Below are 23,464 nucleotides of genomic sequence, written 5' to 3' on the forward strand. Positions count from 1 at the left end.
GTTGAGGGCGCCTGCCCAAACCTTCTAGCGCGGGGGCTGCCGGGATTGTGGCGGTACTGCGGCGGGTGGGGCTGGGCCGCAGCGGGAAGACCTGAGCGGCGGCCGCTGAGAAGGTGGGGGGAGGGGGGTTAAAAGGAGGAGGAGGAGGAGGAGGAGGAGGAAGAAGAAGAAGAAGAAGAAGAAGAAGAAGAAGGGGGGTGGGGGGGGTGTTACCGGATCCCGGGGTACCGTCCCGGGTCTCTCCGCGGAGATGTTCTTCACGTGTGGCCCCAACGAGGCCATGGTGGTGTCGGGTGAGTCGGGGCCTCCCCCCGGGACTCCTCTCCTGGATCCCCCTCCCCCCCCCCGGGAGTCCTGGGTGCCCCCCCCCCCCATAATCAACTGGGGGTCCCCCAAACTCCTGGGTCCCCCATGGGTGCGCCCCCAATCAACTGGGGGTCCCTATAGTCAACTGGGTCCCCCCCCAAACTCCTTGGTCCCCATGGGTGCCCCCCCATAATCAACTGGGGGTCCCCATGGTCAACTGGGGGTCCCCCAACTCCTGTGTCCCCCATGGGTGGCCCCCCCAATCAACTGGGGGTCCCTATAGTCAACTGGGTCCCCCCCCAAACTCCTTGGTCCCCATGGGTGCCCCCCCATAATCAACTGGGGGTCCCCATGGTCAACTGGGGGTCCCCCAACTCCCGTGTCCCCCATGGGTGCCCCCCCAATCAACTGGGGGTCCCCATGGTCAACTGGGGGTCCCCCAACTCCTGTGTCCCCCATGGGTGGCCCCCCCAATCAACTGGGGGTCCCTATAGCCAACTGGGTCCCCCCAGACACCTGTGTCCCCCATGGGTGCCCCCCCAATCAACTGGGGGTCCCCATGGTCAACTGGGGGTCCCCCAACTCCTGTGTCCCCCATGGGTGCCCCCAAAATCAACTGGGGGTCCTTATAGTCAACTGGGTCCCCCCCCAGACACCTGTGTCCCCCATGGGTGCCCCCCCCCAATCAACTGGGGGTCCCCATGGTCAACTGGGTCCCCCCCAAACTCCCGTGTCCCCCATGGGTGCCCCCCCAATCAACTGGGGGTACCCCAAACTCCCGTGTCCCCCATGGGTGCCCCCCCAATCAACTGGGGGTCCCCATGGTCAACTGGGGGTCCCCCAACTCCCGTGTCCCCCATGGGTGTCCCCCCAATCAACTGGGGGTCCCCATGGTCAACTGGGGGTCCCCCAACTCCTGTGGCCCCCCCAATCAACTGGGGGTCCCCATGGTCAACTGGGGGTTCCCCAAACTCCCGTGTCCCCCATGGGTGCACCCCCCCATAATCAACTGGGGGTCCCCATGGTCAACTGGGGTTCCCCCAAACTCCCGTTTCCCCCATGGGTGCCCCCCCCAATCAACTGGGGGTCCCTATGGTCAACTGGGGGTCCCCCCCATACTCCAGGGTCCCCATGGGGTTGCCCCCCCCCGGGGGTGTCCTGTGTATCCCTATGGTCACCTGGGTTCCCCCGCCCCAGACATATGGGTCCTGTCCCGTCCCCCACCCCCCAGACCACCCGGGTGTCCCCGTCCCGTGTCCCCCCCCCCAACTTCTCTGTCCCCACAGGTTTCTGCCGCAGCCCCCCCGTGATGGTGGCCGGCGGGCGGGTGCTGGTGGTGCCGTGTCTGCAGCAGATCCAGAGGTGAGGGGACACTGGGGGGGACAACACGTGGGGACAGGGTGGGTGGCAGGGGACATGGGGACACAGGGTAATGGGGGGGTGACACAGATTTGGGGGGGGCACAGGAAGGTCATGGGGGGGGGGGGGAGCGCACACGAGAGGGAATAGAGGGGACACGAGGGGACCCCGGGTGACACTGGGTGACCTGTTGTGTCCGTCTGTCCGTCCCCCCCCACCCAGGATCTCCCTGAACACGCTGACCCTCAACGTGCGCAGTGAGAAGGTGTACACCCGCCACGGTGTCCCCATCTCCGTCACCGGCATCGCCCAGGTACGTGTCACCTCCCCCCCCATCCCCCCTTGTCACACCACCTCCCCCCCACCCCCCCCCCCGCCATGTCACCCGTCGTCCCCCCACCCCGTGTCATCCCACCTCCATGTCACACCCCTCCTCTGGTCAACCCCCTTATGTCACCCCCCCTTTCCTTGTCACCCTCCAAGTGTCACCTCCCATCTCACCCCCCCGTGTCAACCCCTTCGTGCCACCCTGCCTTGTGTCACCCCTTCCTTGTCACCCTCCAAGTGTCACCTCCCATCTCAACCCCTTTGTGTCACCCCCCCAACGTGTCACACCCCACCCATGTCCCCCACCCCCCTCGTGTCACCCCCCCCGTGTCTCCACTGCTGCCCCCCAACATCGAGGGCGCAGCCCCTTTTAAGAGGGGCGGTGGTGGGGCCCACCAGCGTGTGGGGTGGGGCCCCTTAAAACGGCCATGCCATGCGCCAGCGGGTGGGGCCTTAAAAGGGTTTGGTGTAGTGGTCCCCATCAATCCACTTAAATGGGGCTTGTTACAGGCGCGTGTCTCCTCCCCCCCCCCAGTGATGGGGGGGGGGAGGGGGGGTGTGTCTGCTTAAAAGGGGCTTGGCATGGTGGGGCCCACCAGCCCTTTAAAGGGACAGTGCCACTTTAAAATATCAGCTGTGGCCCCCACCCCCAGGGGTGATGTCTCCCTTCAAAGAAGCATCACCGGGGAGGGGGCGACGCCCTCTTAAAAGGGCTCTGCCAGGGTGAAGTCACACTCGCCTGCTCCTTAAAAGGGCCATGCTGGGAAGGTGGGACCCACCCGGGGGGGATGGACGGCTGCGGGTGCAAGAGCGGGTGTTGCCTGGAGGTGTGTGCACGTGTGCAGGTGAAGATCCAGGGGCAGAACAAGGAGATGCTGGCGGCCGCCTGCCAGATGTTCCTGGGCAAGTCAGAGAGCGAGATCGCCCAGATCGCCCTGGAGACCCTGGAGGGCCACCAGCGCGCCATCATGGCCCACATGACCGTGGAGGTGAGGAGAAGGAGGTGGGGACGGCCACGCCCCTTGGGGCCGGCCACGCCCCTTTTTGCAAAGGTCCACACCCTCTTGGAAGCTCCTTTTCCCTGTAAGCCCCGCCCCTGGGCAAACCCCACCCCAGGACAAGCCCTGCCCCCTACAAGCCCCACCCACTCATTAGCCCCACCCCCTGCCCCTGAGGTTCCGCCCCAGAGTGCCCCACCCCAGAGGCTCCACCCATTTGAAGCCCTCCCCACCTCCCCCAGGCTCCACCCCAGCTATAGCCACACCCCTTGCCGTGTGAAGCCACGCCCATTCCAGAGGCCACACCCGCCCACCTTAGGCCACACCCCCACAAGACCCTCCCCAGTGGGCGCACTGCTCATTGGCCCAAGCCCTACCCTGGTGACCCCACCCCTGAGAGGCCACGCCCCCCCCCATAACCCCACCCACTCCAAGCCCCGCCCCATGATGCCCCGCCCCCAGGAGATCTACAAGGACCGGCAGAAGTTCTCCGAGCAGGTTTTCAACGTGGCCTCGTCCGACCTCGTCAACATGGGCATCAGCGTGGTCAGCTACACCCTGAAGGACATCCACGATGACCAGGTGGCACCTGGGGGGGGGACAGAGGGGGGACAGAGTGGGGACAAGGGTGCCAACATGGTCAACTGCACTCTGGAGGACATCCACGATGACCAGGTTGCACCAGGAGAGGGGACAGATGAGGGACAGGGTGCGTACAAGGGTGTCAGCGTGGTCAGCTATGCTCTGGAGAACATCCATGATGACCAGGTGGCACCAGGAGAAGGGACAGATGGGGACAGGCTGGGGACAAGGGTGCCAACATGGTCAACTGCACTCTGGAGGACATCCACGATGACCAGGTGGCACCAGGAGAAGGGACAGATGGGGACAGGCTGGGGACAAGGGTGCCAACATGGTCAACTGTACTCTGGAGGACATCCACGATGACCAGGTGGCACCGGGAGGAGGGACAGATGGGGACAGGCTGGGGACAAGGGTGCCAACATGGTCAACTGCACTCTGGAGGACATCCACGATGACCAGGTGGCACCAGGAAGAGGAACAGATGGGGACAGGGTGGGGGACAAGAGTGACAGTGTGGTCAGCTGGACCTGAAGGACATCTGTGATGACTAGGTGGCACCAAAGGGGGTCACACGAGGGGACAGGGTGGGGACAAGGGTGTCAACGTGGTCAGCTACGCCCTGAAGAACATCTAGAACCAGCAGGTGACACTGGGGTGGGGACAGAGTGGGGACAAGGATGTCAACGTGGTCAACTACACTGTGAAGGGCATCCGTGATGGTTGGGTGTCACCAGGGTGACGGGGACACAAGGGGGACAGGATGAGCGTCCCATGGTGGGAATGGGGTCACCTGGGTGGGGACAGAGCTTGGGGACATCCAGATGGGGGGTGGGGTGGGGTGGGACACCCCGTACAGAGATGGGGTCGTCTTTAGGGCCACCACCGTTTATTGGGGGAGGGATGGCCGGAACTGGGAAGGGACGGGGAAAGGTGACAACGTCCCCTGTGTCCCCAGGACTACCTACACTCGCTGGGGAAGGGTCGCACGGCGCAGGTCCAGCGCGACGCCCGCGTGGGGGAAGCCGAAGCCAAGCGGGACGCCGGCATCCGCGTGAGTTGTCACCTTTTGTCACCTCCGGGGTCCCCCTGGGGGTCACCCGTGGCCCACGTGCGCCCACGTCCCCGTCCTCCCCCCTCATTTCCTCACTGAGGTCTTTAGGTCCCACCAGTGTCCCCCCACCCCGCGCGTTCCCGATGTCACCAAATTGTCTCTAAGGTCCCCGTATGTTCTCGTGTCCCTCTCCAATGTCCCTGGGCCACCCGCTTCTCCACGTGTCCCCCCTCAATGTCCCCGTGCCCGTGGTTTCCCCAGTAAGCTCCCTGTCACCTGCTGTCCCCATGTCCCCCCGTTCCCAGTGTCCCCCTATCCTCTAGTGTCCCTCCACGTCCCCCGATGTCCCCACACCTGTCCAGTCCCACGGTGTCACCATGTCCGCCCCCCTCAGTGTCCCCCGCCTTCATTCATGATGTCCCAATGTGTCCCCCCCCCCCTATTCCACAATGTCCCCACATCCCCCGATCTCCTGGTGTCCCTGGGTGTCCCTCCTTGTCCCCGTGCGCCCCAGTGTCCCCCTGTCCCTCCTCGTCCCTGTGTGCCCCAGTGTCACTGCGCCCCGGTGTCCCCGTGTCCCTGAGCATCCCTCCTCGTCCCCGGGCGTCCCTCCTCGTCCCTGTGTGCCCCGGTGTCCCCTTGTCCCTGAGCATCCCTCCTCGTCCCCGTGTCCCCGGGAATCCCTCCTCGTCCCCGTGTGCCCCGGTGTCACCGTGTCCCCGGGAATCCCTCCTTGTCCCCGTGCGCCCCAATGTTCCCGCGTCCCTAGGAATCCCTACTCATCCCCGTGCACCCCGGTGTCCCCGTGTCCCTGAGCGTCCCTCCTCGTCCCCATGTGCCCCGGTGTCACCGCATCCCCGGGAATCCCTCCTTGTCCCCGTGCGCCCCAGTGTCGCCATGTCCCCGGGCATCCCTCCTTGTCCCCGTGCCCCCTGGTGTCCCTGAGCGTCCCTTCTCATCCCCGTGCGCCCCGGTGTCCCCCACGTCCCCGTGTCCCCGCAGGAGGCGCGAGCGCGGCAGGAGCAGGTCTCGGCGCAGCTGCTGAGCGAGACGGCGATGGCGCAGGCCCAGCGCGACTTCCAAGTGCAGCAGGCGCTGTGCGACGCCGCCGTCAGCGCCCGCAAAGCTCAGGCCGACCTGGCCTACCAGCTCCAGGTACCCCAGATATCTGGCTCCCCCCACTCGGACACCTCGGGGTGTCCCCCCCCGTCCCCCCCCCGCCGTATTTGGGAATCCTCCAGGGTCCCCCCATCAACTGGGTCCCTCCCCGACGTGGTCCTGGACACCTGCGTCCCCTTTGCACCCCCCCAGGATGTCTCAGAATCCCCCCCCCCCCCCCCCCCCCAGGATATCGGCGGGACCCCCCCAGCCCGGACATACCTGGGTCCCTCCCTGTGATGGTGCCACCCGCCTGGATCCCCTCCTCAGGACACCCACGTCCCTTCTGCACACCCCCACAGTGCCGGGGTCACCCTCCAGGATGTGTGGGTCCCCCCCCACCCCCATATTCCTGGATCGTCCCCCTCCAGATACTTTGGAACCCCCCAGGGTATCTGGCACCCCCCAAAATGTTTCTGGGACCCTCCATGACACGGTCCTGGAGCCCTGGTCCCCTCCCCAGGACACCTAGGTCCCCTTTTGCCCACCCACCGAGACGTCTGGGGTTCCCCCCTGGATTCCTGGGGGTCCCCCCCCCCCCCCCCCCAGACATTCAGGTTCCCGCGACTCCTGGGTCTCCTCAACACTTTGCCACCCCAAAACCACCTGGATCCCCCCCTAACACCTGAGTCCCCCGGGATGCCCGGATTCTCCCATCCGCCTGGGTGTCGTGTGTGTCCCCCTGCCCCCCCTGGATGCCAGGGGTCCCCCCCTCGCCCACCAGGGTGCTGGTCTGGGGCTGAAGGGTGGCGCGGGCGCAGGTGGCGAGGACGAAGCAGCAGATCGAGGAGCAGCGGGCGCAGGTGCTGGTGGTGGAGCGGGCGCAGCAGGCGCAGCTGCAGGAGCACGAGATCGGCCGGCGGGAGCGGGAACTGGAAGCCACCGTCCGCAAACCCGCCGAGGCCGAGCGCTACCGCCTCGAGCGCCTGGCCGAGGCCCAGCGGTGAGCCCTGCCCCCGCCATGGTGGGTCCCACCTCTGTGGGTGAAGCTGTGGCCCCTTTAAGGGAATCCATGCCCCTTTAGGGGGGAGCCCCACCCCGTCTACCAAGCCACACCCTCACCACAGTGGGTCCCACCAGCATGGGTCAAGCCCTGACCCCTTTAAGGGAAGCCACGCCCTTTTAAGGACAAGCCCCACCCTCGTTTACAAAGCCACACCCCCCCATGGTGGGGCCCAAGGCCAGGGGCAAAGCTGTGCCCCCTTTAAGGGAAGCCACGCCCCTTTAAAGGGGACTCCACCCCATTTATTGAGCCACACACCCCCCACCATGATGGGGCCCACCAGCATGGGTCAAGCCCTGACCCCTTTAAGGGAAGCCACGCCCCTTTAAAAAGGAGCCCCACCCTTGTTTGCGAAGCCACACCCCCCATGGGGGGGGGCAGCTGTGGCTGCATTTAAAGGGGCACTGTGCCCCTACCTGCTGGGCCCCACCACACTGAAGCCCTGCCCTTTTTAAGGGGGGAGGGGCCTTTTGGCAGGGAGCCCTGCCCCCTTCCACGAAGCCACGCCCCCAACCCGGTGTGCCCCACTGCGTGGCAGGCAGTCATGGCCCCTTTAAGGGACCGTTGCCCCTTTAAAAGGGAGCCCTGCCCCCTAGTAGGCCACGCCTCCAGGAGGCACCCTCCTGCTCTGGCCACGCCCCTTTGGCGGGAGGCCACACCCCCCTTGGCGAAGCCACGCCCCCCCCTTCCACCAGGCCACGCCCCACCTCTGAGTCCTGCTTATCACCGTGGCTGCACCCTCCATGGGAGGCCCCGCCCACCCGAGCCCCGCCTTGCTGGGAGGCCACGCCCCTTCCTGAAGCCCCACCCACCTCGAAGCTCCACCCACCCCTTCTAAGCTCCGCCCCTCCACAGGACACAGATGATGATGCAGGCGGAGGCGGAAGCCGAGGCCATGAGGGTGAGTCGGGGGGGGGGGGGGGGACACAGGGGACAGGGGACACTGATGTCTGGGGGGGGTGACAGAGGGGACCTGGTGTCTGGGAGGGGGGTGACGGGGACACCGGTGTCTGGGAGTGGGGTGACAGGAGACCTGGTGGGAAGGGGGGGTGACAGAGGGGACCCCGGTGTCTGGGGGGGGGTGGTGACAGAGGGGACCCGGTGTCTGGGGGGGGGGGTGACAGGGGCCACTGGTGTCTGGGTGGGGGTGACAGGGGACCCGGTGGGAAGGGGGGGTGGCAGGGGACCCCGGTGTCTAGGAGGGGGGGTGACAGAGGGGACCCGGTGTCTGGGAGGGGTGACAGGGGACCCCAGTGTCTCGGGGGGGGGGGGGGGGGGTGACAGGGGACCCCAGTGTCCAGGTGGGGGGGTGACAGGGGACACTGGTGTCTGGATGGGGGTGACAGGAGACCTGGTGGGAAGGGGGGGGTGACAGAGGGGACCTGGTGTCTGGGAGGGGGGTGACAGGGGACACCGGTGTCTGGGAGGGGGTGACAGGGGACACCGGTGTCTGGGAGGGGGTGACAGGAGACCTGGTGGGAAGGGGGGGGTGACAGGGACCCCGGTGTCCTGGGGGGGGGGGGGGGGTGACAGAGGGGACCTGGTGGGAAGGGGGGGTGACAGGGGACCCCAGTGTCTGGGGAGGGGGTGACAGGAGACCTGGTGGGAAGGGGGGGGTGACAAAGGGGACCCCGGTGTCCCTGGAGCGGTGACAAGGCACCCGGTGTCCGTAGCACCCGGTTATTTGGCTGCTGGTGGGGGATGACCCTCTGATGGGGGAGGGGGGGTGTCAAAGGCATTCGGGGGTCCCTACGACCGTGGTGGGGGGATGGGGGGGACGGGACACGGGGACACGCAGGTGACGTTTCCCGCAGGTGACGGGGGCGGCGCGGGCGGCGGCGGTGGCCGCTCGGGCGCGGGCGGAGGCGGCGCAGACGGCGGCGAAGGCGGAGGCCTTCGGGCAGTACCAGGAGGCGGCTGTGGTCGACATGGTGCTGCAGCGGCTGCCCCAGGTATTATTTTGGGGGGGGGGTCACCCCCCCACACCCCCCACACCCCCCGCCATGGGTTTGGGGTCCCTTCTTATGGGGTGGTTTGAGGGGTCCCCGGGGGGATTTGGGGGTCCTTATGGGGGATTTGGGGCTCTCGATGAGTTGTTTCAGGAGTCCTCGTGGGGTATTTTGGGGGTCCACAGGGTATTTTGGGGTCCCCCCCGGATTTGGGGTCCCTTCTTATGGGGTAGGGGTGGTTTGAGGGGTCCCAGGGGGGATTTGGGGGTCCCCATGGGGGATTTGGGGCTCTCAATGAGTTGTTTCAGGAGTCCCCGTGGGGTATTTTGGGGGTCCACAGGGTATTGCGGGGTGTCCCCCCCAGATTTGGGGTCCCCCCCGGATTTGGGGTCCTTCCTAGGGGGAGGGGGCAGTTTGGGGGGGTCCCAGGGGGGATTTGGGGGTCCCCATGGGGGATTTGGGGCTCTCAATGAGTTGTTTCAGGAGTCCTCGTGGGGTATTTTGGGGGTCCACAGGGTATTTTGGGGTCCCCCCCCCGGATTTGGGGTCCCTTCTCATGGGGTAGGGGTGGTTTGAGGGGTCCCATGGGGGATTTGGGGGTCCCCATGGGGGATTTGGGGCTCTCGATGAGTTGTTTCAGGGGTCCTTGTGGGGTATTTTGGGGTCCCCCTCCCGGATTTGGGGTCCTTCCTATGGGGAGGGGGCAGTTTGGGGTGTTCCCAGAGGGGATTTTGGGGGTCCACAGGGTATTGCAGGGTGTCCCCCCCGGATTTGGGGTCCTTTCTTATGGGGAGGGGGCAGTTTGGGGGGGTCCCCGGGGGGATTTGGGGGTCCTTATGGGGGATTTGGGGCTCTCGATGAGTTGTTTCAGGAGTCCTCGTGGGGTATTTTGGGGGTCCACAGGGTATTTTGGGGTCCCCCCCCAGATTTGGGGTCCTTCCTAGGGGGAGGGGGCAGTTTGGGGGGGTCCCAGGGGGGATTTGGGGGTCCCCATGGGGGATTTGGGGCTCTCGATGAGTTGTTTCAGGGGTCCTCGTGGGGTATTTTGGGGGTCCACAGGGTATTTTGTGGTGTCCCCCCCGGATTTGGGGTCCCTTCTCATGGGGTGGGGGTGGTTTGAGGGGTCCCCAGGGGGGATTTGAGGGTCCTTATGGGGGATTTGGGGCTCTCGATGAGTTGTTTCAGGGGTCCTTGTGGGGTATTTTGGGGTCCCCCTCCCGGATTTGGGGTCCTTCCTATGGGGAGGGGGCAGTTTGGGGTGTTCCCAGAGGGGATTTTGGGGGTCCACAGGGTATTGCAGGGTGTCCCCCCCGGATTTGGGGTCCTTTCTTATGGGGTAGGGGTGGTTTGAGGGGTCCCTGGGGGGATTTGAGGGCCCTTATGGGGGATTTGGGGCTCTCGATGAGTTGTTTCAGGAGTCCTCGTGGGGTATTTTGGGGGTCCACAGGGTATTTTGGGGTCCCCCCCTGGATTTGGGGTCCTTCCTATGGGGAGGGGGCAGTTTGGGGGGTCTCAGGGGGGATTTGGGGGTCCTTATGGGGGATTTGGGGCTCTCGATGAGTTGTTTCAGGGGTCCTCATGGGGTATTTTGGGGGTCCACAGGGTATTTTGGGGTCCCCCTCACGGATTTGGGGTCCTTCCTATGGGGAGGGGGCAGTTCAGGGGGTCCCAGGGGGTATTTTGGGGGTCCACAGGGTATTGTGGGGTGTCCCCCCCGGATTTGGGGTCCTTTCTTATGGGGTGGGGGTGGTTTGAGGGGTCCCCGGGGGGATTTGGGGGTTCCCATGCGGGATTTGGGGCTCTCGATGAGTTGTTTCAGGAGTCCTCGTGGGGTATTTTGGGGGTCCACAGGGTATTTTGGGGTCCCCCCCCAGATTTGGGGTCCTTCCTAGGGGGAGGGGGCAGTTTGGGGGGGTCCCAGGGGGGATTTGGGGGCCCTTATGGGGGATTTGGGGCTCTCGATGAGTTGTTTCAGGAGTCCTCGTGGGGTATTTTGGGGGTCCACAGGGTATTTTGGGGTCCCCCCCCCGGATTTGGGGTCCCTTCTCATGGGGTAGGAGTGGTTTGAGGGGTCCCATGGGGGATTTGGGGGTCCTTATGGGGGATTTGGGGCTCTCGATGAGTTGTTTCAGGAGTCCTCGTGGGGTATTTTGGGGGTCCACAGGGTATTTTGGGATCCCCCCCCGGATTTGGGGTCCTTCCTATGGGGAGGGGGCAGTTCAGGGGGTCCCAGGGGGTATTTTGGGGGTCTACAGGGTATTGCGGGGTGTTCCCCCCGGATTTGGGGTCCTTCCTATGGGGAGGGGGCAGTTTGGGGGGTCCCAGGGGAATTTGGGGGTCCTTATGGGGGATTTGGGGCTCTCAATGAGTTGTTTCAGGAGTCCCCGTGGGGTATTTTGGGGGTCCACAGGGTATTGCGGGGTGTCCCCCCCCAGATTTGGGGTCCCCCCCCGGATTTGGGGTCCTTCCTAGGGGGAGGGGGCAGTTTGGGGGGGTCCCAGGGGGGATTTGGGGGTGGGGCAAAGGAAGGAGTAGGGTGGGTTTGGGGTAAAAGACGGCGATTTTGGGACAGCTGAGTAGGGAGAGGATTCGGGGGGGGACAGAGACAGGTTTTGGGGTGAAACGAGGGGATTTTGGGGGCAGGTGACAGAGATGCGAGCGGGTGAGTGGATTTGGGGGGGGGGGGCCCACAGGTGAATTTTTGGGGTGAAATACGGCGATTTTAGAACAGGGGGCAAGGGGAGGGATTGGGGGGGGGCGGGGATCTGGGGATTTTGGGGTGAGATGTGGGGATTTTGGAGGTGCCACCAACAGATTTTTTGGGGGGGGGGGGGGGGGGGGGGATTTTGGGGATGCCGAGGGGGAATACCTCGGGGTGAAACGTGGCGATTTTGGAACGAGCGACAACCGGTGGGGGTGGCGGGGGGGGGGGGGGGGGGGGCGGAATCCGGAGCTGCCAAGTGGCAGATTTTTTGGGGTGAAAAACGTTGGTTTTGGGGAACCAGGTGGCGGAAGCGGTGGCGCAGCCGCTGTTGGGGACGCGACGAGTGACGTTGGTGGCCGGCGGTTCCGGTGACATCGGGGTGTCGCGGCTTCCGGGGGAGATCTTGGACGTCGTCACCCGCCTGCCCGCCGCCGTCGAGGCCCTGACGGGTGTCAGCGTCACCCAGGTCCGCCCGGTGTCCCCTGTCACCCCACCCCCACCTGATGTCCCCTGTCACCCCCTGTCCGGACACTTGAGGTCCTTTGAGGGGACAGCGGTGTCACTTCTGGGTCCTCTGGAGGAGGTATGGAGGGGGGGGGGGGGACACCTGGACACTGAGGTCATCTGAGTGTGTGGGGACACCGTGACGTCTGGTGGGGCCAGGGGAGGACACCGGGGTCCCCAGGGTGGGGACGGGGACACCCGTGTCCCCTCCTCAGTCCCCCACATGTCCGTCCCCCCCCCCCCACAGGCTGCCCAGAAGAAGTCCGAGTGCCAGGCCTGAGCCAGTGCCACCGTGTCCCCAAAGTGCCGCTAACAACACGCCGGTGCCACCCTGCCTGCGAGGTGTCACCACTCTCCGGAGCTCTGTCCCCAAGGTGCCACCAACCCCCTGTAGCCGCTGTCTTGCCAAAGTGCCACCCCATCCCAGCGCTACCGTGTCCCCGACGTGCCAGCGAGGTGCCACCGCTCCCCGGAGCACTGTCCCCGTGGTGCCACCAACTCCCAGAGCCCCCCCACCCCGTCTTGCCCAAAGTGCCACCACTTCCTGGTATTAATGTGTCCCCCCCCACCCCGTGGTGCGACCATGTCCCCAAAGTGCCACCGCTCCACTGTGCTACCGTGTCCCCGTGATGCCATCACCCCACACCGCCACTGTGCCCCCAAAGCGTCACTGCCCCAAAGCTGCTCTGTCCCCAAAGTGCTACCAACCCCCAGTGCCACCATCCTCCCCCACTCCTCAGGGACTGGTGTGTCCCCAGAGTGGGGGGGACGCGTCCCTGTGTCTGTCCCCAAATCATTAAAGCAGTTGTGTCTGCACGGGGCAGACCCGGGTCCCTCAGGTCAGTGGGGTGGAGGGGTTTGGGGACCCCAGAAAGGGACACGGTGGCCCCAAAAGGGACAGTGGAGGGACTTCGTGGTGGTGGTGGTGGTGTTGGTGGGGGACCTCAACTCTTAGAGGGGACTCAGAGGGGGACCTGTTGGGGACAGGGACACAGGAGGGTACGTGTCCCCCTGGCAAGGTCAGGAGGACCCTCGTGGGACAGCGTGACACCAGGTAGAGGACTTGGGGACACCAGAGGTGACACGGGGAACTACAGCAGACCCCAAAGGGGACGTGACAGAGAAGACCACAGTGGGGACAGGGGCCCCCACCCCCAGAGGGACCCTAAAGGGGACAGAAAGGACCTGGGGGGGGGGGGGCTGCAGATGTGACCCGAGGACATGGGGGGAACCCTAAAGGGGACACCGAGACCCCCATGGGGACATCTGGAGGTGAGGGGACACAGGTGGGGACATCGCATGGGGCCCTGGAGGGGAGACCCCAGAAGGGACACAGGAACCCACCAGGGTCATGGGGACCCCCAAAGGACACGGAGGGGACCCCAAAGTGGACCTAAAGGAGCCCAGGAGGGACACGGGGACAAGAAGGGGACAAGGGACACGGTGGTGGCTTTACATCCCGGGTTTATTCCTCGCCCGGGGGCGGCTTTTCAATATGAAAAAAAAAAAAAAAAAAAAAAAAAAAGAGGAAAAAAAAAAAAGGGGGGAAAAAAAAGCTTTAAAAGGGGAAAAAAACGAACCAAAACAGGATGGATTTGGGGAGAGGGGACATGGAAGGGACAGGAGAGCCCCCAGCTGGGGACACGGGGGGGACAAGGCCACCCGGGAGGCCCCCTGCAGCTGGAGTGGTGGTTTTGGGTGGAAAGGGGGGCGAATTGGTGCCCGGGGGCTGCAATAATTTAGTGGTGATGTCACCCCCAGCGGTGGGGGAACATGGGGACGGGGGGACGGGACGGGGGGTGACACAGAGGGGATGGTGGCTCTGCAGTGACAGGGGTCATCTGGTGACAACGGAGATGGGATGGGGACTCTGGCGCTGAACATGATGTCGAAGGACAGGGGACACTCCGAGGACGCTCTGGTGACGATGGTGAAGGACGAGGAGGGCTCTTCGGTGACATGATGAAGGAATGGGTGGGACTCTCTGGTGCCGATGATGCCGGTGAGGACCGAGGACTCTCTGAGAACGATGACAATGACGAAGGCCAAGAGCTCTCCAGTGACAACAGTGAAGGCCGAGGGCTCCGAGGACAACCATGATGAAGGCCAAGAGCTTGATGATGAAGGCCAAGAGCTTTCTAGTGACGATGAGGAAGGCCAAGAGCTCTCTCCAAGGACCACAGTGAAGGACAAGTACTCTCTGAAGACAGTGACGAAGGCCAAGGGCTCTCCAAGGATGATGATGATGGCCAAGTGCTTTCTGGTGACAACAGTGAAGCCCAAGGGCTCTCCGAGGTCACCGATGAAGGCTGAAGATGATGACAAAAGCCATGGGATCTCCAGTAACAATGGTGAAGGCCGAGGGCTCTGAGGACAACCATGATGAAGGCCAAGAACTCTCCGGTGATGATGACGAAGGCCAAGAGCTCTCCAAAGACCACAGTGAAGGACAATGACTCACTGAAGACGGTGATGGAAGGCCAAGAGCTCTCCAACGATGATGATGATGGCCAAGTGCTTTCCGGCGACAAGACCAGGATTCTCCGAGGACAATGACGAAGACCAAGGGCTCTTTGAGGACACTGATGAAGGCTGAGGACGATGACGAAGGACAAGGATTCTCTGAGGACGATGCTGCTGAAGGCCGAGGGCTCTCCAAGGACAATGGTGAAGGACGCGGGCTCTCTGAAGACGACAACGGTGAAGGACGAGGGCTCTCCGAGGACAATGCCGAAGGACGAGGGCTCTCCGAGGACGATGATGATGGCAGTGAAGGGACGAGGGTTCTGCGAGGACGACCATCCCTCAAGCCTCTTCTTCGGCCTCTTCACCGAAGTCCTCCTCCTCCTCGGCGGTGGCATCCTGGTACTGCTGGTACTCGGAGACAAGGTCGTTCATGTTGCTCTCGGCCTCGGTGAACTCCATCTCGTCCATGCCCTCACCCGTGTACCAGTGGAGGAAGGCTTTACGCCGGAACATGGCCGTGAACTGCTCCGAGATCCTCTTGAAGAGCTCCTGGATGGCCGTGCTGTTGCCGATGAAGGTGACGGCCATCTTGAGGCCCCGCGGCGGGATGTCACACACGGCCGTCTTCACGTTGTTGGGGATCCACTCCACGAAGTAAGAGCTGTTCTTGTTCTGGACGTTGAGCATCTGCTCGTCCACCTCCTTCATGGACATGCGGCCTCGGAAGACGGCGGCCACCGTGAGGTAACGGCCGTGACGCGGGTCGCAGGCGGCCATCATGTTTTTGGCGTCGAAGACCTGCTGGGTGAGCTCGGGGACGGTGAGGGCGCGGTACTGCTGGCTGCCGCGCGACGTCAAGGGGGCGAAGCCGGGCATGAAGAAGTGGAGGCGAGGGAAGGGCACCATGTTGACGGCCAACTTGCGGAGATCGGCGTTGAGTTGACCGGGGAAACGCAAGCAGGTGGTGACGCCGCTCATGGTGGCCGAGACGAGGTGGTTGAGGTCACCGTAGGTGGGGGTGGTCAGCTTCAGGGTGCGGAAGCAGATGTCGTAGAGGGCTTCGTTGTCGATGCAGTAGGTCTCGTCCGTGTTCTCCACCAGCTGGTGGACAGACAGGGTGGCGTTGTAGGGTTCCACCACCGTGTCGGACACCTTGGGGGACGGGACGACGCTGAAGGTGTTCATGATGCGGTCGGGGTATTCCTCCCGGATTTTGGAGATGAGGAGGGTCCCCATGCCGGAGCCGGTGCCACCGCCCAGCGAGTGGGTCAACTGGAAACCCTGGAGGCAGTCGCAGCTCTCCGCCTCCTTCCTCACCACGTCCAGGACCGAGTCCACCAGTTCGGCCCCCTCCGTGTAGTGGCCTTTGGCCCAGTTGTTGCCTGCGCCGCTCTGGCCTGTGGTGGGGACACGGTGGGAATGTCATGAAGGGGCTCCCTGGGAGAAACTGAGGTCTTTGGGGACTTTGGTTGTGCACTTGGGGGCTTTTAGGCCAACTTGAGTACATTGGGGACCTTCATCCCATCCCTGGGGACCTTCAAACCAACCTTGATCACTGTGGGGACATTGATCCCACCCTTGGGGACCTCTACCACCCTCCTTGGGGATGTGCATCCCAACCCTGGGGACCCTGAGCTCCTTGGAGACCTCCATAACCTCCATGGTGACTTCCAGTCTGTCCTTGGGGACCTTAGGTTCCTTGGGGACCTCCAGCCCACACATGAGGACTTTATGCTCCCTGGGGACATCCGTCACTGTCTTTGATGACATCTAGCAGACCCTTGGGGACACCAAGGGCCTCGGGGACCTTCGTTGCTCTTCTTGCCTATCTCCAGCTCACCCTTGAGCTCCTTGGGGACCTCCATAAGCCTTCTTGGGGACATCCATCCCAACCCTGAGGACCCTGAGCTCCTTGGGGACTTCCGTTACCCTCCATAGTGACTTCCAACCCACCCTTGGGGACTTTATGCTCCTTGCTGACCTCCGTCACCCTCCTTGGGGACCTCCAGCCCACACACGGGGACTTTATGCTCCTTAGGGACATCCATCCTGTCTTTGAAGACATCTAGCAAACCCTCGGTGTCCCCAAGGGCCTTGGGGACCTTCGTTGCTCTTCTTGCCTATCTCCAGCTCACCCTTGAGCTCATAGAGGACCTTCAGCACACCCTTTGGGACCCTGAGCTCTTTGGGGACCTCCATCCCACCCTCAAGAACCTTGAGCACCTCCATCGCCCTTGTTGAGTATCTCCACCTGACCCTTGGGGACCCAGAGGACCCTGGGGACCTCCCATCATCCTCCTTTGAGATCCCAAGGCCACTCTTGAGGACTGCCATCTCTCTCCTTTCTCCATCTCCACGCCACCTTTGGGCACCCTGAACACCTCAGGGACCTCTGTCCAACCCCTGGGGACCTCCAGTCCACACTTGAGCTTCTTGGGGACCACCATCTCTCTTCTTGGGGACTTCCAGCTGGTCCTTAGAAACCTTAAGCTCCTTGGGGACCTCCATTATCTTTCCTTGGGGACTCCCAAGAACCTTGGGGACCCTTTGTTACCCTTTTTGGGGACCTCCATCCCACCCTTGGGTAGCTTAAGCTCCTCGTGGGCCTTCACCATGCACCCATGGGCACCCTGTGCTCCTCACAGACACCCATCTCCTAAACCCTAGGAGACCTTCATCCCCCTGATTTGGGGACCCCTAACCTCTTTGGGGACCTCAATAACCCTCCCAGAATCAAAAGGGGGGCAGCTCTGGGGACATAAGGAAAGACCCTGCCCACCAAGAAGGGGACAATAGGGACCTGCCACCCCACTGTGACAAGCACCTGAGGGCCACCAAGGAAGGACCCGTTGTCCACTGGGACAGGCACCCATGGGCTACCACCAAGACCCCATGGGCCACCACAGTGGGGACAGTGGAGACCCACCACCCCAGCCCATGGTGATGGTCACCGAAGGGCCACCACCAGGAGCCTCACAGCCACCAAATGAAGAGAAATGCCACCCCATCACGATGGCCAACCCCAGGTCACCTAGGAGGAGATGGCAGGGGTTGGGGGGGGACAGACACAGGGGGCTCCACAGGACAGCAGGTGACACAGGGACTCACCAAAAACGAAGTTGTCCGGCCGGAAGATCTGCCCGAAGGGTCCTGAGCGCACTGAGTCCATGGTGCCCGGCTCCAGGTCCACCAAGATGGCCCTTGGCACATACTTACCCCCTGGGGACATCACCGTGTCAGCAGGGGGGGGTGATGGTGACAACACCGCGTCACCACCCCCACCCCCAAAACCCTCGAATCCCACCCCAAAACCCATGGGGGTGGGGAGGGGGAGTGGGTGAGCTGAGGGTGTCAGGTCTCAGAGGGAGGGGGACACGGGGAGGGGGGTGATGGGGACAGAGGGGGGGGTGACAGGGTGACACCGTACCGGTGGCCTCGTTGTAGTAGACGCTGATGCGGTCGAGCTGGAGGTCGCTGTCGCCGTGGTAGGTGCCGGTGGGGTCGATGCCGTGTTCGTCGCTGATCACCTCCCAAAACTGGGGACAGGGGGTGGGGTCAGAAAGGCTCCGCCCTCCCCCATACCCTTCTGTGGGTGGGAGAGGTCTGGGTCTCCCTTGGGGCTTCAGGGTGGGAGGGGCCTAAGCAGGGGGTGGAGCTTGGTCTGGGGGTGTGCCCAAAGGGGCAGGGCCTGGAGGAGGAGGGGAAGCCTCATTGGAGGAACCAACCCCTTGGGCTGAGCCTTTAAAGGGCATGGGATCCTATTGGAGGAGCCAGCCCAGGGGGCGGGGCCTTATTAGAGAAGCGGTTCCTAAAGGAAGACACGCCCCAAGGGCGGAGCCAACCCGAGCAGCACTAACCCTGGGGGCGGGGCCTTCTCCAGGGGGAGGAGCCAAACCAGAGGGTGAGGTCAGTTGGCAATGGGTGGGACCCGCCTGCAAAGGGGCGGAGCCTCAAGCCCGCAGGGGCGTGGCCAAACTTGGGCGTGGCCACCACTATCGCCACCCCACACCCCCCTCCCAAAAAAAAAAACGGCCGGGCGGGAACCGGAAACGGAGTTTGAATCGCGGAGGCGCTTCTAAAAACGTTTAATTGTCAAAACACCCCAAATTTGCCTTCCCCCCCCCCCCAAATATCCGTGCCTCACCTCCAAAAAAACAAGGATTTCCCCAAAATTTGAATTTTCCTCTCCCAAAATTCTGCCTACGGGGGAGGGGCGGCTGGGAACAAAGAGTGGGGGAGGGGCAGGCACCCTGGGGACCCCCCTCCCCCCGCCCCCCCCCAAGGTCATGGGGGGGGGGGGGGGAGGCAGAGCCACGCCCTGCGGGTGAAAACAGGCAAAAACGCCGCAATTTGGGGCTGAAAGTGGAGAAATGGGTTAATAATGCCGATTTGGGTTAAAAAAGGTCATTCTGGAGACTGGAAAGCTGCATTTACAGGCAGTTAAAAAATGCAATTCATAGAGTTCGGCAATTATTTTTCTTCTTCAAAATAAATCCACTTTCAGTGCGGAAAAATCGTGGCTTAAAAAAAAAAAATAAAAAAAATCAATTCTGGGTTAAAAAGTCCGTTTTGAGGGGGAAAAGAACCAATTCTGGGGCTGAAAATCTCTGTTTTGGCACTTAAAAGTGGATTTAAGGAACCAAAAACCTCTCTACGGTGGTGCTGCAGAAAATGAGTAATTCTGCAGTAGGACGATGCTGTTTTGATGCTAAAAATGGCTAATACGGGGCTAAAAAAAATATTCAGGGGCAGAAAAACTCCTTTTTGGTGTCGAAAAGCTTTTTTTTTTTTATTATTTTTAGACATTTTGGAGAACAAAGCTCCTATTCTGGGGCTGAAAACCTCCATTCTGGGGGCTGAAAACTCCGTTTGGAGAAACAAAGATCCTTTTCTGAGGCTGAAAACGTCCATTTTGAGACCAAAATCGCCGTTTGGGTGCGGAAAGCCCGATTTTGGTACCACGATAAATGCTTTTGGGGGTTGAAAAAAAATCTTTAGGGGCGGGAAAATCCTACTGTGCAGTAAAAAAAAAAAAAAAAGAAAAATATTCTGGCGTAGTAAAAGCCTACTGTGAGGCCAAACCCATCCTTTTTGGGGCAAAAACTGCCATTGTGCAACAAAAAAGCCCTTGTTTTGGGGTCAAAAAACTCCATCAATTTTGGAGCCCCTTCATTTGCAGCATAAAAAAAAAAAAAAAAAGGCATTTGAGAGCACAAAGATGTTATTCTTGAGCTGACGACCTCCATTTTGAGGCTGGAAACCTCCATTTTGGGGGCCGAAACCCCCCCGGTTTAGTTGTGGGGAAAAAAAAAAAATAAAAAATAAATCCATTTGCAACTAAGAACATTCTATTTGGGGCCGAAAATCGCTTTTTGGGTCCTCAAAACCCCATTTGGGGGCTGAAATAAAAAGACACGTGGGGGCTGAAAAATGACAATTCAGGGAACAAAGATCACACTCTGAGGCTGAAAAAAAACCTCCATTTTGGGGCTGGAAAACCCTTATAGGGGCAGAGAGCCACATTTTAATTGTGAAATAATCCACTTTTGGAGTAAAAATATCTTATATTAGGACTGAAAAACCTCCCCCTCGATGCCAGAGAGTCGGGGGGGGGGTGTGTGTGTGCTAAATCCCCCATTTTACGGCTGAAAACTCCTTTTCAGGGAACAAAGCTCTTGTTTCGAGGCCGAAAACCTTTATATTGGGGCCGGAAATACCGATTTTGAGGCCAAACCCCTTAATTTTGGGGTTTAAAAACCTTCTCCCCCCCCCCCCCCCTTTAACGTCTGTAAAAGAAAGCCCCGATTTGGGGGCACAAAGATCTCATTTACGGGGTGAAAAACATCCATTTCGTGGCCAAGAGCGCCTCCTGAGAGGCGGCACGCCCATCTTTGGGGCTAAAAAGCCGTATTTTGGGCTCAGAAACCCTTTCTTTAGGGGCGGGGAACCCCCCATTTTGGGGCCGATTATGCGGAGGGCGGCACGCCCCGATTTGGAGGCAAAAATTCCTTATTTCAGGACATAAAACTCTCACTTTAGAGCGGAAAGCACCTATTTTGTGGTCAAAAGAGCTAAATAGAAGGGAGCAAAATCCTTTTTTTGGGGGGGCCGGGGGGGGGGGGGCAAGACCCACCATTCTGGGGCCGAAGAACAAGCTACAAGGGACGGGACGCCGCGATTTTGAGGTAAAAATAGCACAATTTCGGCTTTTAAAACATCGCTTGGGGAAGGCGCGTGTGAGGACCTCTATGCGGGGGCTAAACCTCTTAATTGCTGGGCTTTAATCGACCTACGTTTAGGGCTGAAAATTCCCGAATCGAGGCCAAAAAAAAAAGCCGGTTTGGGGCCGAATATCGTGACGGGGGATTTTAGGGAGACAAAAAAAAAAAAAAAAAAAAAAAAAAGCGTTTTTTTGTGGTAAAAAGTGCTCTTTTGAGGCTGAAAAACCGCATCCCGCCGCCGATCCCCTCAGGCGCGGCGGGAAACCGCCATTTTGGGGCCGCGTGAGAAGAAGAAGGGGGGGGGGAGGGGCGGGGCGCCCCCATTTTGAGGCCGGAAACCTCCATTTTGGGGCCGAACCGCCGCATTTGGCAGCCGAACCCCCTTATTTCGAGGCCGCGCTTTTCATTCTGGGCCCTAAACGGGCGAAAAAGGAGCGATTTTAGGCTGAAATCGCCCCGATTGGGATCTGCCTTTGTCTTAAGCGCCGGGGGGGGGGTGGGGCTTCTTAAAGGGGGCCGCGCCGCGGGGGGAGGGAAGAAGGAGGGGGGGCCACCCCGCCGCCCGGCCGCCGCCCGCCCGCTGTTCACCTTGGCCCCGATCTGGTTGCCACACTGGCCCGCCTGGATGTGGACGATCTCCCTCATGGTGGCGGCGCGGGTCGGGCTGGGCGCGGTGTCGGTGCGGTGGGCCCCACCCGGTCTTGCTGGGCGATTCGATGGCGCGGCCCCTTTAAGGCGGGAGCGCTGTTGCGAGCGCGGCAGCGGCGACAATGGCGGCTCCCGCGGCCCCGCGGCGCCTCATATAGACAAAGCGGCGGCGGCCGGCCCCGCGCTCCCATTGGACGGCGCCGCCCGCTCGCCGCGCTCCCATTGGGCGGCGCGGGCGGGAGGCCTCGCCCCACCGCTCGGCTTGCACCGCCCCCAGTCAGGGGGCGCTCTGCCACCTCTCTATGGCTGGAGGCGGGCGCCGCCGCGCTCGGAGGACCGTCCGCGCCCCTCTCTATGGTCCGCGCTGGACGGACGCGCTCCTCTACCAATGGGAGCGGCTGATGGGCGGTGACGCGAAGCGGTGGCGGCCAATAGGATCGGGAGGGCGGGGCATGGGGGCGGTGGCGCGGGAGGGGTGAGTGCGGGGACTCTGTGAGGCGGTTTGGGGGGTCCCTGGAGCACCGGGGTGGGGGGTGGGGGTCGAGGGGCAGTTGGGAGGGGTGGGGGGCAGTTTGGGGAGGTCTTCGGCGCAGTTTGGGGAGGTCTTCGGCGCAGTTTGGGGCCCTGTGAGGCAGTTTTGGGGGTCGAGGGGCAGTTTGGGGCCCTGTGGGGCATTTTGGGCGGTCTCTGGGGCACTTTGAGGGTTCCTGGAGCACTTGCGGGGGTCGAGGGGGCAGTTTGGGGGCTCTTGAGGGGCAGTTTGGGGGTCCCTGGGGCTGTTGGGTGGCCGTGTGGGGTAGTTTGGGGCTCCCTGGGGCAGTTTGGAGGGTCTCTGGGGCAGTTTGGGGGTCCCTGGGGCACTTGGGGGGGCTCAAGGGATAGTTGCAAGGGGTGTGGGGCAGTTTAGGGGGTCCCTGGGGCAGTTTGGGGGTCCCTGGGGAAGTTGGGGCGGGTCGAGGGGCAGTTTGGACAGGCCTCGGGGCAGTTTGGGGGTCCCTGGGGCAGGATACAAGGCGGGGGAGGTGTGGGGGGGGGCAGTTAGAAGCCAGAGAGGCATCAGGAGCCCTGGGGCAGTTTGGGGGCAGCAGTTGGAGGATGGGGGATGTAGTTGGGGGTTTCCTTTGGACCCAGGGGGACAGTTGGGGGGTCAGTGGTGACTACCAAGGGGCGTTTGAGGGGGGCAGTTATCGCTGAAGGGGGGCAGCTGGGGCTGGGGGGCAGTTGTTTCCGTGGGGCAGTTGTTCCCCGCCCCCCTCAGGCCATGCAGCGAAGGCGCCACCGAGGCCTCGGCACCGCAGGGGGCACAGGTAGGTCCTTGCGTTCCCCCCCCTCCCCTCCCGGATTCCCCCTCCCCTCCATCCCCCGATATCAGGGTCCCCTCCCAGATGTGTGGGTCCTCTGGAGGGAGGTGGGGTGGAGGGGGGCTCCTGGACACCCACAACCCCGTGGAGTGGGGTGTCCTGCAGCCCCCCCAGACTCCTGGATCGTCCCCAGGGCGGAGGTCGGAGTCGGGGCTCCCCCTCGCCAGCGACTCGGAGGACGACGAATTGCCCTGGCGTGAGTGTGCGAGGACCGTGGCGGGAGGTGGGGGGGGGGAAACACGCTGTTATCGTAGGACCTACAGAAACACAACAGGGTGATGGTTACGGTAGGACCTACATAACCACCAGCGGCGTGTTATTGTAGGAACCACCGCAACGCAGAAGCGGGGAGTGGAAGGGGGTGAGCCTGGGTCTGATAGGACCCGCCGGAGTTACTGTAGGTCCTACAATAACAATCTGGGCCCTGCTCCTCCAGGCTCTGCGGTCGGAGACGCTGCCTCACCCCGAATCGTGCCGGAGAGGTAGGTGGGACCTCGATGCGGGGGTTCAGGACAGCCGGCTCCATCAGGCAGACCCCGAATCTCAACATCATCTCCCTCCCGCAGTGACTCGGAGGAGCCAGATGTGCGCCCAGATGTTCGGGGCCGCCGAAAACGCCGTCGCACCCCCGCGCCAGGTCACCGCCTGCATGTGGCCACGCCCTGCCTGGATCCAGACATCAGGGGACCCAAAAAGCGCCGTTCCGGCCCCCGATCCAGCCCAGAGCCAGATGTGGCTATTTCAAATGTTCAGCCCCCGAATCACTCTCTGGACCCTGACAAGGTTGCGGATCCGGATGTGAAACATCTGGAAGGCAGCAACCT

The 23,464-nt window shown here is 62.3% G+C and overlaps 2 protein-coding genes across 2 annotated transcripts; one reads left to right on the forward strand and one right to left on the reverse strand.

Moving 5' to 3' along the window:
* The first annotated feature begins 154 nt into the window (after window positions 1-154).
* On the forward strand, window positions 155-12,830 carry FLOT1 (flotillin 1). Its single transcript, XM_082496857.1, has 12 exons — window positions 155-293; window positions 1,593-1,668; window positions 1,888-1,978; window positions 2,838-2,981; window positions 3,453-3,572; window positions 4,531-4,626; window positions 5,629-5,781; window positions 6,546-6,727; window positions 7,643-7,688; window positions 8,602-8,739; window positions 11,742-11,906; window positions 12,192-12,830. Exons 1-12 carry the CDS (start codon window positions 251-253, stop codon window positions 12,222-12,224), a joined length of 1,287 nt encoding a protein of 428 aa, XP_082352983.1. The 5' UTR covers window positions 155-250; the 3' UTR covers window positions 12,225-12,830.
* Window positions 12,831-14,407: 1,577 nt separating this feature from the next.
* Window positions 14,408-21,381, reverse strand: TUBB (tubulin beta class I). Its single transcript, XM_082496856.1, has 4 exons — window positions 21,220-21,381; window positions 17,838-17,946; window positions 17,519-17,629; window positions 14,408-15,807 (listed from the first exon to the last, which is right to left on the reverse strand). Exons 1-4 carry the CDS (start codon window positions 21,274-21,276, stop codon window positions 14,750-14,752), a joined length of 1,335 nt encoding a protein of 444 aa, XP_082352982.1. The 5' UTR covers window positions 21,277-21,381; the 3' UTR covers window positions 14,408-14,749.
* Window positions 21,382-23,464: the final 2,083 nt, after the last annotated feature.

The sequence above is a fragment of the Vanellus vanellus genome, assembly GCF_965231255.1.
Source record: "Vanellus vanellus genome assembly, chromosome: 32".
Classification (NCBI taxonomy): Eukaryota; Metazoa; Chordata; class Aves; order Charadriiformes; family Charadriidae; genus Vanellus; species Vanellus vanellus.

Excerpts from the sequence above, each read along its gene's own strand:
- TUBB (XM_082496856.1), bottom strand. The coding sequence starts at position 21,276 with ATGAGGGAGATCGTCCACATCCAGGCGGGCCAGTGTGGCAACCAGATC. Across the intron at positions 17,630-17,837 it reads CTACTACAACGAGGCCACCG|GGGGTAAGTATGTGCCAAGG; the intron begins GTACGGTGTCAC and ends TGATGTCCCCAG. Across the intron at positions 15,808-17,518 it reads GCCGGACAACTTCGTTTTTG|GCCAGAGCGGCGCAGGCAAC; the intron begins GTGAGTCCCTGT and ends TCCCCACCACAG.
- FLOT1 (XM_082496857.1), top strand. The coding sequence starts at position 251 with ATGTTCTTCACGTGTGGCCCCAACGAGGCCATGGTGGTGTCGG. Across the intron at positions 2,982-3,452 it reads TGGCCCACATGACCGTGGAG|GAGATCTACAAGGACCGGCA; the intron begins GTGAGGAGAAGG and ends CCCCGCCCCCAG. Across the intron at positions 8,740-11,741 it reads TGCTGCAGCGGCTGCCCCAG|GTGGCGGAAGCGGTGGCGCA; the intron begins GTATTATTTTGG and ends TTGGGGAACCAG.